Source organism: Eschscholzia californica, unplaced genomic scaffold (assembly GCF_041429995.1).
Source record: "Eschscholzia californica isolate CP2 unplaced genomic scaffold, dmEscCali1.0.p SCAF_2, whole genome shotgun sequence".
Classification (NCBI taxonomy): domain Eukaryota; kingdom Viridiplantae; phylum Streptophyta; class Magnoliopsida; order Ranunculales; family Papaveraceae; genus Eschscholzia; species Eschscholzia californica.
Genome location: NW_028238309.1, coordinates 10,701,927 through 10,714,928, shown reverse-complemented (window position 1 = coordinate 10,714,928; position 13,002 = coordinate 10,701,927). Strand labels below are relative to the sequence as shown.

Below are 13,002 nucleotides of genomic sequence, written 5' to 3'. Positions count from 1 at the left end.
TTATCTCTCTGTTTTTAGAAAGAGAGAGAGAATTTCACAGCTCACTCACAAGTCATAACCAGAAACAAAATCTCTCCTTTTTTTTCTCTTTCTAGGGTTTGTTTGTTGTCGATTTCTTTGAAACCCTAAAATCGATTATCAGAATTCGAGAGAGAGTTTCTGAAACCCTAAATAATATGGCGGAGAAAAAGAAAGAAACAACTCAATCGCATCTTCTTGGTAGATACGAGATCGGGAAATTATTAGGGCAAGGAACATTTGCAAAAGTTTATCACGCTAGAAATGTGAAAACAAATGAATCAGTAGCAATCAAAGTTCTTGATAAAGAAAAGATCTTAAAAGGAGGTTTAATGGGTCATATCAAAAGAGAGATTTCAATTTTAAGAAGAGTTCGTCATCCAAATATTGTTCAATTATTTGAAGTAATGGCAACGAAGAAGAAAATCTATTTCGTGATGGAATTCGTTAGAGGTGGTGAGTTATTTAAAAAAGTAGCTAAAGGTAGATTAAAAGAAGAAATAGCTAGAAAATATATTCAACAATTGATTTCTGCTGTTTCATTTTGTCATGCTAGAGGTGTTTATCATAGAGATTTAAAACCTGAAAATCTTTTATTAGATGAAAATGGGGATCTAAAAGTTTCAGATTTTGGATTAAGTACTGTTTCAGATCAAATGAAAGATGGATTATTTCATACTTTTTGTGGTACTCCTGCTTATGTTGCTCCTGAAGTTCTTGGTAGAAAAGGGTATGATGCTGCTAAAGTTGATATTTGGTCTTGTGGTGTTGTTTTATTTGTTTTAATGGCTGGTTATCTACCATTTCATGATCAAAATATTATGTCAATGTATAAGAAGATATATAGAGGTGAATTTCGATGCCCTAGATGGTTTTCGCCTGAACTTATTCGACTATTAACTCGTCTTCTTGATATAAATCCTGCAACAAGAATTACAATTCCAGAGATTATGGAGAATAAATGGTTCAAGAAAGGGTTTAAACATGTTAAATTTTATATAGAAGATAATCAATTATGTAGTGTGGAAGAAGCTGATATTGATTCAATATCATCTGAGAAATCATATTCAGAATCAGAATCAGAATATGAACAACCTAGAAAAAGGGTACCTGGATTATTACCAAGACCAGCTAGTTTAAATGCTTTTGATATAATTTCATTTTCACCAGGGTTTGATCTATCTGGGTTATTTGAAGAAACAGGGGATGAAGCTAGATTTGTTTCAGGTGCTCCTGTTTCGAATATTATATCGAAATTGGAAGAAATTGCTAAAGTTGTTAGCTTTAGTGTTAGAACAAAAGATTGTAGAGTTAGTTTGGAAGGATCAAGAGAAGGTGTAAAAGGGCCATTAACAATTGCAGCTGAGATATTTGAATTAACTCCTTCATTAAGGGTTGTTGAAGTTAAGAAGAAAGGTGGGGATAAAGATGAATATGATGAATTTTGTAAGCAGGAATTGAAACCAGGGTTGCAGAGACTTGCAGCTGAAGAATCTGCTGCTTCTGTTGCTGCTTCTGCTGCTGCTCAATCTGCTGTCCCATATGTTCTTTCAGATTCAGAGTAAACAAGAAGAGGGAGAAAGTAGAGAAAGAGAAGATCAAACAAGTCTCATCAAGTATGTTCTTTAATTTGATAACTCAAATTGAGGGGGTTCTTTTGTATAATACAGTATGTTTCTTTTTTATTGATTTTTTTAACTTGTTTGTTGTTTATGTTTGTTTGGGTTTGATTTATTTGTTTCTTCTACTATATACAATTTGTATTAGCTTTTAGATTAGAATTAGAAGAGAGTTGAATACATGGCTCCATTTTTAGTTCTCAAATGGCATAACTTGTATGAAATTTTCACAATTTTCTTTTCTTTTGCCAACATTTGGGTTTCTAGATTGTTATAGAATCCACTAGGTAGTCAAAAACCTGTGGTTGGAGTCGTCACGAACTTGGTTTCCACCTTCCAAGTTGTTTGAACTTGGTTTCGACCTTCCAAGTTGTTCGAATTGTCACGAACTTGGTTTCCACCTTCCAAGTTGTTCGAACTTTGTTTCGACCTTCCAAGTTGTTTGAGTCCGTGTCAAAAGTACGCTAACCAATGCAAAATAAAAAAGTATTGAGGTTTGGAATTCAAAATCCACTTGTAGTTCCCCTTCATTATAGTTTCGTTGAGATGAAAATGTTTAATAATAGATTCAAAAAACAAACACCACATGTAACGTACCCTACGTGTCAATGGCACATGGATGTAGTACGTAAGTAGGAGGCTAGTACCTTAGAATGTCGATGCATTTTGGGTCTTGTGCGAGTTTTAGGCCTAGAACAACATCATGGGCCACACTGTGATGGCTAATCCGAGACAATATTCAGACTTTTAGGAGTTGGGTTGCCATTGAAAAAGAATCATCTTTTGCCTAAAATTTTGATATGTAGTATAATTGTACCATTGTAGATTGACTCATAACTAGGCAGTCAATTAATCCCTCAAAGGGAAAAAAAAATGTGAAAATGAAACTTAGGGAGACTAATTGGTTGGTGCAAATTTGTTGAGCAATTATGTGGTTAGGTTTGTTTGTTTTCTTTTGGGTTCCTTCATAAGTCTATGTCAAGAATTGCAATTTGGGCAACAAGAAATTAATAAGGCAACCTAGCCAAACACGGAAACTTACTTTTAAGAATTTGAATGGATAATATGTGTGTTTATGGTTGGAATTCCATTTTCCAATTTCCTGTCATAAACCTGAAATCTCTGTTTTCAACCATAAGTAGTAATAGTAGTAGTTTAAAGACAGATTGATCTGTCCCTGACGTAAGTGTCAGCTCTTGGGGATGCTCTATTGGGAAGGGCTAAAGGCCCAGACATAAATGCTTGGCCCGTAGATTACACAGAGGATCTCCTCAATTTTGTGCTTAGTCTAGGGCCTACAACAATTATATAGGGGGCATTTAGCCCTTCCTGAAAGGCCATAAAATTTCCATTCTTTATGAATTAGAAATTTTGAAAAAAAGTATGATAAGGGAAGGAAGTTGAACTTTGATTTGTTAAAATTTAAAAGAATTAATAATTAATTATAGTTTTTTGGAAACATGGTAGAAGGATCCAAAGTTCTATTAACAAGTACAATTTGTTAATGGTGTTTTGTATTGTAAATTCTCTTTTTTTGAAAGTTTTCTTTATCGTAGATATTTCTTTCATTAAAAAAATCATCTTATTCGTAAATTTATCCAAGTGTAATATAACATATTGAAAGTAATTATCGTCACTCAAGAAAACAAGAGTCTTTGCGAACCATTACATTTTGATACGATAGTACTTGGTTACCAACTTAACCATAATTAATTGTTTGACTAACAATAGTACCATCAAATATTTCTGGAGGGGATTTCTAACTGGTTCTATGGAGCTTGAAAGGCGAGGAAATGTCAGCGCTCTGGACATGCTTAAGACCGAATCTAGGACACAAGTCACACTTTCCCTCACGGAAGGTAAGATCCGAACTATGGTCTCTCAAGGGGAGAAACATATATCTTATCGTCCATAATTTCTTGATCTGTGCACTAGACAAAATTTTCCTACTAATGCTGCAACTTGGATGACTCTTTTCTTTTCTCTAGTATATTACAATCAATAGCCTACCTTCAAAAAATCTTTGTATTTATGTTAAAGAGTGTAGTTGACTCTTTTCTTTTCTCTAGTATATTACAATCAATAGCCTGCCTTCAAAAAATCTTTGTATTTATGTTAAGAGTGTAGTTTACTCTAGTCATTTTCACTAAAATATTGTTTCAAACACTTACTATCACTTGATGAAATACCTCAATCCATAAATCAGGCTCCTCCATATTAATAGTTCAACAAAAAAAAAAGGCTCCTCCATATTAAAGAGCCTTTCTTTAGAGTAAAGATAGACAGCAAAAGAAAAAGGGTTAAAGCATCAAGCCTGAAAGATATGATTTTTCTTTCTTTCTTTTCTTAATGTATCAAATGAATCTTTAATAGGTTATTTAACTTTAGTGAGTGAGAGGACCAAGTCCATTACAAAATATCTAGATTTAACTAAGACAAGATTTGTTTATTTGAAGAGACTTAACAAAGAACCATTAAATTCTTAAATCAAGAAATAAATAACATCATTCATATAAGTTAACAACTATCTTCGACCCTATTATCGACTATCACCCCTTTTGATCTCCGTCAATCTTTGCCCAATACAGATCCGAAGTTACCGGTTGGATAACGACAATGTGTTATTTCTATAAAAATATTTTTATCAGAAAGACATGTAGAAAAGTTAACGAAAATGATTTTTAAAATTTTTGAGGGGAATAAAGACAACATACATATTTTAATGTTTTGTCCTGTGAAAGATTAGGTGTATCTTGTTAATTATTTACACTACAAAATTTTCAAATTGATCGAGACATGAAGGGCTAGTTTTGCTTCTATATATCTTTTTGAGCTCCATAAAGAGTACTACTATTTGTTAATCTTTTGGAGGGTATCTTTCCTTGATCATATGGAGATGGTGGATCTTTAAATAAACTCAAAGAAGAAGAATCATTCGTAGGATATCTTTTTCTTCCACTTTACTGGCTTGCTCTAGTAATAAAATAAGTTTAGATATTTTTATTTTTTAATATCAAGAAAGTGCTTCTAATATGGGCAACTAATGAAATGTTTGAGGCAGTCCATTTAGTTTGTATAGCCCTAATTTTATAAGGGCGCTTTTAAATGTATCACGGAATTCTCATGTTTTTTGTATTTGAAGTGAAAATGAGGCATCGAGTTCTATAACTCCTTAAAAGAAGCAATTGTGAATTATTTGTAAACTTATTCTTCCTACCAAATGAATTCAACTGACATTACTTACAGGAGATTTTTATTGAACCACATAAATTCTCGTGTTTTTTTTTAGTTGTCATCCCTATTGTTTCTTCTCTAATTGTTGGGATGCTTTAATAAAATTATATAAATCATTCATTAGGTTATATCCTTTGGTTGAAAAAAGTTTCTTAGGAAATGATGTACAGATGTAGATTTGTTTTATTGGGGTTTGGTAGCACTAACAAAAGTATTACTTAGTGGAAACTATTTTATGTAATTAGTGATGTAATCTTCCAAAAAGCACCTTGCCCTTGTTATTTAATAGTACTAGATTTTATGGTCCACATAAAGTTAAGTGGTCAATTATGAGGAAGAAACAGTAAAGAAGAATAATACTTGCAAGATTTCAATCTAAATACATTGCTCTGACTTTTATTGTGAATATTTGAATACAAGCATTACACTTAACAACCGTGATGGGGTAACTCCCCACCTCACTCCCTTGTCTACCGTATTAGAATTAGACAAGGGAGTGTTTTTTCATTTTCAGTCCCTGCAAGTGTTTCAACTTTTAAGAACACCCCTACTTTTATGTGCCACATAGGCAAGATGGTGTACAAGGGAGTAAGGTGGGAGGGAACTTTATCATTTTTCTACACTTAAAGCTTTTTTTTGGGGGTTGTGCTTTGCTTGGATATGACCCCAATACGAGGTTCTTAGACTTCTTTCGTACTATTATTGGTTTTTTTGAGCTTACCCTCTCAAAATTAATGGATGATTGAGTTTATCCCCTTTAGAGTTCAACAAAAAAAAAAAAAAAAGAGTTTATCCCCTTTAGTAATGAGTTATTGGACTTACCTCCTTGAATTTTGTTTTCTTTTTGTCAAAACTAATAAGGACATGTTTGGCATGTGGTAATAAAATCGTAAAATTAAATAATATATAAACAAAATCAATCTTTACTAATCATATTCCCGACCAAATCAAACAATAAAGTAAGGTGAAATCTCTCTTAGGAATCATATTGAAGAATAATTGCTCTTGGTAGTCACAATGATTTCACGTACGCCAAACACAACTTTTTTGTTTTTGTGAATAATAGTAAGTCTAAGAGGGTAAGCTCAATTACCCATCATTGAGGGGGGTAAACTCAATTACCAATTAGTGACGAGGGGAGGGGTTAAGCTAGTCGAACTGAACTTTATGTTGGCAATGAGAATCGCTTCTACAAGTTTTTGAAAAATTTTCTTTTTTTCTCTTTGAAAAAAATATTATCTAAAATATCAAGTTTCACACAAGCAAATGTAGGATGTTTTCCCCTCTTTTTTGATCATTTTCTTCAGGTAAATAGGTATTAGGTGGTGAGATATGTGAGAATGAGAGCAAGAGAGGTATAGTTACAAGAGAATTTTTTTCATCAAAAGAAAAAAAAAGTTACGATAGAATTGAGAAAGAAGATGAGTAAGAGAGATTTAGAAAGAAGAAGAGTTCGGTTATAGAGAGAAAATTGCATAAGAGAATGAAGGGTGAGTAAACGCGTTAAGGAAGAACCACTAGGGGGCTAGGTGCTTTGACTTTGAAATAACCCGACGCCTATAGAATTTCAAAGTTTTGGACCGCCTCTTAGTAGCCCTGTCCGCATATAGCTGTTTTGGGAGGTGCTTTTAAGTTTTAACAGCGCCGTTAAAACCCACCCTACCCACACCGGCACACCCTGTTCAACCTGTGGAGGGTTGGCAACGTAGGACCTCTAACGAGCCGTGCCGTGCCGTGCCGTGCCGTGCAAACCCGACTGTGAGCGGGACCATTTCCAGGTCCACACAGCCGCGTCCACTAAGTACGGTTAGAGTTGGTGCTGAAGTGGGTGTGAGATAGCACGGTTGTAAACGTACTCACTCTCATGGCGGGTAGAATCTGAGTGAGAAGTAAAAGAGCAGAGCAAAACAGAAGAGATGGCGGGAGAACAAGCCGCAGGGTCGAAAGTCATCAGATTAATCTCTTTCTTAGGCGCCGGAGGTATCATCCCCGATAACCCTTTTCTCTTCTCCATTTTCTTCTCTTGAATTCTTCATCGATCATTTCTTCTACCTTCTTTTAAATTCTGTTATTGATTGATACTTCTTCTATCTCTTAACTAATGGAAAATTTTGTTTTCTCTCTCTGGGTATTGATCACAGTCGTCTGTACTACTGCCATTAATCTCTGGCGTGATTTTGAGCGCAAAAAGTCAACCCAACACGCTGCAGAGGAAATTGTTGAGAAGCATCAGTTAGGAAATATGGTAAAAAAGATAATTTAATAAATTTCTAGTTTTAGGGTTTTGATTTTTTTTTTTCCTTTTGTAGTCAAATTCCTTTCAAGGTTTCAGTTCATTGCCCACAATTCTTGTTTTTTGGTTTGAGTTATGAATCTTGGGTAGTAACACATACTTATGTTCTTAAACTTAGAAAGTGAGAGATTCTTAAATTCAGCTTAGTATGAGTATGAATTTTTATTTTTTTAGAAATCTACTATGATCTGTGTTAGTCGTTAGAAGGCATTAATACATCATGAAGATGTGATAAGCACGAATCGAACCTGGGACCTCCAGGGTTTTGGAGTTTAGGTCAACACTTTCAACCACTTGGGCAAGCAAGTGTTGACGTATGAGAATGAATTCTGATTGTATAAGACTAGATCTCACCTTAGTGGTAGTTTGAAGTTTGGAAACCGAATTTATTAGGTAATATCTAGTTCTAAAAACTTTGAAATCGAGAAGAATGTTAGTATTTAGTAGTGATTGGATTAAGATGAGTCGGTGAGTATCTATTGTGATTGCGCTTCTCATCTGAGTTTTCAAAGATGGCACCTTTGACACGACGCCTTCCACATTATGATTTTACCTTCTTGATGGCCTAGACAAAATTCAATGGTCATTCAGAGAACTATGTTATATATATGGATACTAATTTTGTGGGTTTCCCGTCTCCCGCAGCTATACCCTGCCACCGCCCTAAGTTCAGACTCCTCCGGTCTGCCTCGCTTTTCAGCGAAACCACACATATTCTGATTACCTTATTTGTGGTTGTTTTGTCGGTTAGTAACAGATTGAGCACTTTAATATGACTATCACATCTTTATAACAGATATTTCGTGTTCGGCATTAGGAATCAAAACAGGATTGTAATAAAATTGACATTTATCCGCCATAATGTCATTATATGCTTTTAGTTAGCTTCTAAGTTTCCTTATTGATCGTCTTAACCAACATGTGGTGTTAAACTCGCGGTTTGGTCTTCTTTGGCCACATGAGTAGGCATTCTAGTTTGTTTTCATTGTGAAGTGCAATTATCAAGATCATATTCACGTCTCCTAACTTGGTAATCCCTCATTTTTTTTGTATGTCCAATCTTCCTACGATCACTATCGTTCCTATTGACAGATCCATAAGTTCTTAAACCCAGTTCTGTGTCATAGCTCGTAACGGAACGATATGAAAATGATGTACATGACAAGGAATACTGCTCTCTTGTGTTAAGTTTGTGGTCATCCAACTCAAAACCAATTGGCAATGAGTGGAGATCACCTATACGTTCTATTCTTGGTTGCTAGTTACCCCTTCTCCCATGTGGGACTATTCTCACACACCCCCTCATGTGTGGCGAGGTTACCCTAACACGTGTTTTTTCGGGTGACGTGGAGCACGTGTGGCTTTTAAGCCTATCACGTGTGGGCCTAGCTCTGATACCATGTTAAGTTTGTGGTCATCCAACTCAAAACCATTTGGCAATGAGTGGAGATCACCTATACATTATATTCTTGGTTGCTAGTTACCCCTTCTCCCATGTGGGACTATTCTCACATCTTGTGCACTGTAAATTTAAATATTCTAGATTTCAAGACCTAACATTTATTGGAGGTTATCAAATGGCTTTAACCACACTCTGTATGTTATAAATTTCATTTGCTCCCTTTCCGTTCTATACCACCAACGTTTGTGCTTTATTACATATTTTTTCTGAAGTTTGATTTTTATGGTGTGAATTTTTCTGTAGGCTATTACTCGCAGTGTTCTGAATCAGAAATTATAATTTCAATCAAAAAAATGGCCAAGACTCTTTAGTCCAAAATAACTTTTGTCAAAAAGGATCTATAAATCTTTTTCAGCTTCAGCTCCCTGTGTAAGGTTCGCACATTCAAAGTGAAATCAGTAACGGCAAATGGAGTCATAGAAGTTATTCGGAACATTTAATATAGTTGTAGTAGGGGGGATAACTGGGTCAAATTTAGGTTTTATATGGACTTCACTGTAAACTAGGAAGTTCTAATAACAACATTATAGCTTTTTGTATCGCCAGATGCCAATCCTGCGTTTGTTCTAGAGCGCATTAGTTGTAGGATCTTGTATAACTTTTCGTTTTCAACATTAATTCAAATCATTCAAAAATATTGTAAGGTTTGCACCCTTTAGGCTTGGTCTGCACATAGTTTTCACAGGTTTGGTCTGCACATAGCCTAGATTAATATTGACAAATTATTTTAACCAAGACCCACTGGAAATTTGTTCTTCAGCCCAATTTCCTATATTTCAAGCCCAGCTTCCTATATTTTCAATTATCTCTTGTCCTATCCAAACCTAATACTCGGTAGAATTTGGAAGGCTCTAGTTGTCATTGACAATGACTATGTTTATCTCACACAATAATGGTCGGCGAGATCCTTTTTACACATTCGAAGCTTACACTTATAAATTTGTTCGATATGGTTTAGTAGAAACTTTAGTTTTGAGTGACATTTAATTTTGTATTGGATGATCAGTAAATTGTATATTTCAGTTTCTATCCACATGACCCTTTTTGTCTACTTTCTTGCAGTCCATGTTATTCACATGTATTTGTGAAGTCTTGCATTTCATTGAGTCTTTGGTAGTTTATCTTAAAACAGCATATATAAATATATATTCGTATTTCCTGTCAAATTTATATCTCATCACGTAAAAGTCGTACACTGTCCTCGTTGATTTTCCGAACTTTTTATATGTGAACCAACAGCTGTACATTTTATTAGTATCTGTATTTAGAAGAATATTACAATATAATGAATATTCTAGACAAACAGTGAAAAAACCCTTAATCACGGATACCCAAAATTAAGATAGGACTAGAATAGTACTGGAAAACCTCAAATGTGAAAAACACAAACAAGTTGAAAAAAGAAAAATTCAAACTATGCAGGTTATAGTAGCTGCTGTTTCCCCTTCTGCTTTTGCGGCTGGGAGGGGAGGGGCGGGAGCTGACGCAGGACCTGCTGCTGCTGCTGCTGCTGTTGTTGCTGTTGTTGTTGCTGCTGCTCTTTTCCCTGCCAAGCCCATGCAATGTCTTTCAGGGAAGGTTTCAAATCTTGGTTATAGAATTTCTCATATTCCAAGGTATCTCCATTCTTTTTCTTCACTTGTACCATATGAAGTGAAGGTGTAACCTCGAAGATCTCTGCATCTATGGACAGTTGACCCTTTCTTCCTTCTTTGCTTCCTTGCAACGTTACTAGCCCATCCTTCTTCTGTACTTGAAATCTCTCTGTTTCTGCAAGTTTCTCCAAATTTGATACAATTGTTGATGGTGTTTGTGTTGTCGTGAACCTTGTTTCAGCCTTTTTCTCATTCTCTTTCTCAAACAATCCTGATAGATTGAATCCTTGAGAATGAGATATGATATCGAAAGCATTTAAAGGAGCAGGTTTTACGGAGCTTGAGGCCTCAACTACCTTAATCTCTGGACTCGGCATAAATGTGACTCGAACATCCGCTGAGGTGATTGCTGGTTCTTCTTTATCTTGTTCACGATTCTCAACTGGTTTGAGTCCTTTGATATACCACGGATGTACCATGATTTTCTCGATCGTAATTCTTGTACTTGGGTTTGTATCAAGAATCCTATTGAGAAGCTTTTTAATGTCAAGTGAAAACCATAACGGGGACCTGAAAGTTCCCTTTTTGATCTTTCTATACATCTCCATGAGATTTGGGTGATTGAAAGGTAGATAACCTGCCATAAGAACATAGAGAACAACACCACATGACCATATGTCAGCTTTCGCTCCATCATAACCTTTCTTACTGATGACTTCTGGCGCTACGTAAGCCGGGGTTCCACATGTAGTATGGAGAAGACCATCTTGTCTCTTCGAATCATATAAAGCACTTAACCCAAAATCCGAAACCTTAAGATTCCCCTCCTCGTCGACAAGGAGATTCTCTGGTTTAAGATCTCGGTGGTAAACTCCTCGGCTATGGCAGAAGTCAATAGCAGCAATCAGTTGTTGGAAATACTTTCGAGCCACATCTTCCTTCAACCTTCCTTTAGCAACTTTAGCGAAAAGTTCTCCTCCTTTCGCATATTCCATGACGAAATAGATCTTTGTCTTGCTAGCCATGACTTCATAGAGCTCAACAACGTTCGGATGTCTGATTCGTCTCATAACAGATATCTCACGTTTGATCTGATCGATCAAACCGATCTTTAAAATTTTCTCCTTGTTGATAATTTTAATTGCTACACTTTGATCTGTTTTCAGGTTTTTGGCATGATAGACTTTCGCGAAAGTCCCTTGCCCGAGTAAACCATCAAGTTCATACTTCTGCAACACTATCATCCCTTTCTTCTCCATTAATCCTCCTCCTTTTAAGCAGATCCAGACAGAAAAATCTCGGATTATCCGACTGGTTCTGCTACTTCCTCTTAAGTTCTTCTCATCTTCATCTGATCTGAGATGAACTCCAAGGAAGTAGGAAAGAATCAAAAGGAAAAATGGTGAGTTTAAACTTTGCTTTAGTTGCTGGTTTAATGAAGACAAAGTTGATATCAGTTTTAGTGATTGTTTCAAGTTTAACAAAAAATCAAGATCTCTTAATAGGGAGAAAAGATTTGATAAATATAGTAAAAAGTTTGTGATGATGAAGAATTCTAGCTGTTTATTTTCACAGCTATTTTCAAGAAAACATGAAAAGATCATTCCTCAATCTTCATATCCATGATCATTAAACAATGATCAAACAATATATGAAAAATAATAAACTTCTCCGATAGATTATTACCAAGCAATTTGATGATGAACAACTAAGAACTTCGCAAATTTTATAGGAAAAATGGGATGACATTTTCTTCTTTTCTTTTTTATTATAAAATTGTTTCGAATGATTATTTGGAATTTTAGATGCGCGAAAAGTTCCATTTTTGTTTGGATAATTATTTAAAAAATTGGCGAAGAGAGAAAAATTAGTTAAAACAATATTATAAATTAAATAAAATTGACATTTTTTAAAATACATTTCTTTTTTATGTTTTTAGAAATCTTTACTATTACTTCATTACATTTTATCCATAATTTTTTGATTTTGGGTACACCACATTTGTTAGAAAACTTGTTGTAAAGATAATTTGATTTGTGGGTTGTTTATAGGATATCCTATTGTGAAGTCAATATTACAAAAAAGAATGAAAATGAAGTTTTTAGATCTAATTTTTCTGTTGAACTAAACTTATTAGTGGCCCCCAAGTCACTAATTTTTTTTGGATAAAGTCAAAAATAGTTCTTTATTTATAAAAATGATGATCATAGTTTTTCAATTTGATGAGTCAGATCCTACTTTTTGCAAAAAAAAAAAAATTGTAATATCTAAATTCCATTAAAAAATTTTATTTCTAATTTGTAGGAAACTCATAAGAGTACTTTGATTAATTATTTCTTAATTTGCCAAGGTGTCTGGATAAGGTAATAAAATACTTTGAATTGTTCTAACCATGTTGATGCACGCCCACAAAAATTTGGTAGATTGAATACCAAAAATTTGAAGTGAGGAATTTGATCCACTCATCTTTTTTATAACACTAATTGACTCTTGAGGTCAGGAGCGGAACCAGGATTTCATATTAGGCAGGGCAAGTCTAAAGTCTCTATGAAGTAATCTTCTACATATAATACGTATGGTTTTACAAGATACACCACAAGACAATTTTTTTAAGAACATCCTTTCAATCACGAGTTTTACCTTTATCTTAATAATCTAAATAAAACAATGGAAGTGATCTTTTGACTTAAATTTGCAAATTAACGTAACATTGGATAACTCAATTGAGTACCAAAACATCAATATATCTTTATCAATTATTTTACATCTTATAGAACAAAA

At 34.5% G+C, this 13,002-nt stretch overlaps 2 protein-coding genes and 1 long non-coding RNA gene across 3 annotated transcripts; 2 read left to right on the top strand and 1 right to left on the bottom strand.

The window, feature by feature from the left end:
- Positions 1 to 1,842, top strand: LOC147556153 (CBL-interacting serine/threonine-protein kinase 12-like). Its single transcript, XM_086663925.1, has one exon. The coding sequence runs from the start codon at positions 177 to 179 to the stop codon at positions 1,581 to 1,583; it is 1,407 nt and encodes a 468-aa protein (XP_086520051.1). The 5' UTR covers positions 1 to 176; the 3' UTR covers positions 1,584 to 1,842.
- A 4,828-nt stretch (positions 1,843 to 6,670) lies between these two features.
- LOC147556152 (uncharacterized) lies at positions 6,671 to 7,310 on the top strand. Its single transcript, XR_015235185.1, has 2 exons — positions 6,671 to 6,851; positions 7,013 to 7,310. It is a non-coding gene; the product is annotated as an uncharacterized LOC147556152 (long non-coding RNA).
- A 2,534-nt stretch (positions 7,311 to 9,844) lies between these two features.
- Positions 9,845 to 12,324, bottom strand: LOC147556151 (CBL-interacting protein kinase 5-like). Its single transcript, XM_086663924.1, has one exon. The coding sequence runs from the start codon at positions 11,823 to 11,825 to the stop codon at positions 10,050 to 10,052; it is 1,776 nt and encodes a 591-aa protein (XP_086520050.1). The 5' UTR covers positions 11,826 to 12,324; the 3' UTR covers positions 9,845 to 10,049.
- Between the last annotated feature and the right edge of the window lie 678 nt (positions 12,325 to 13,002).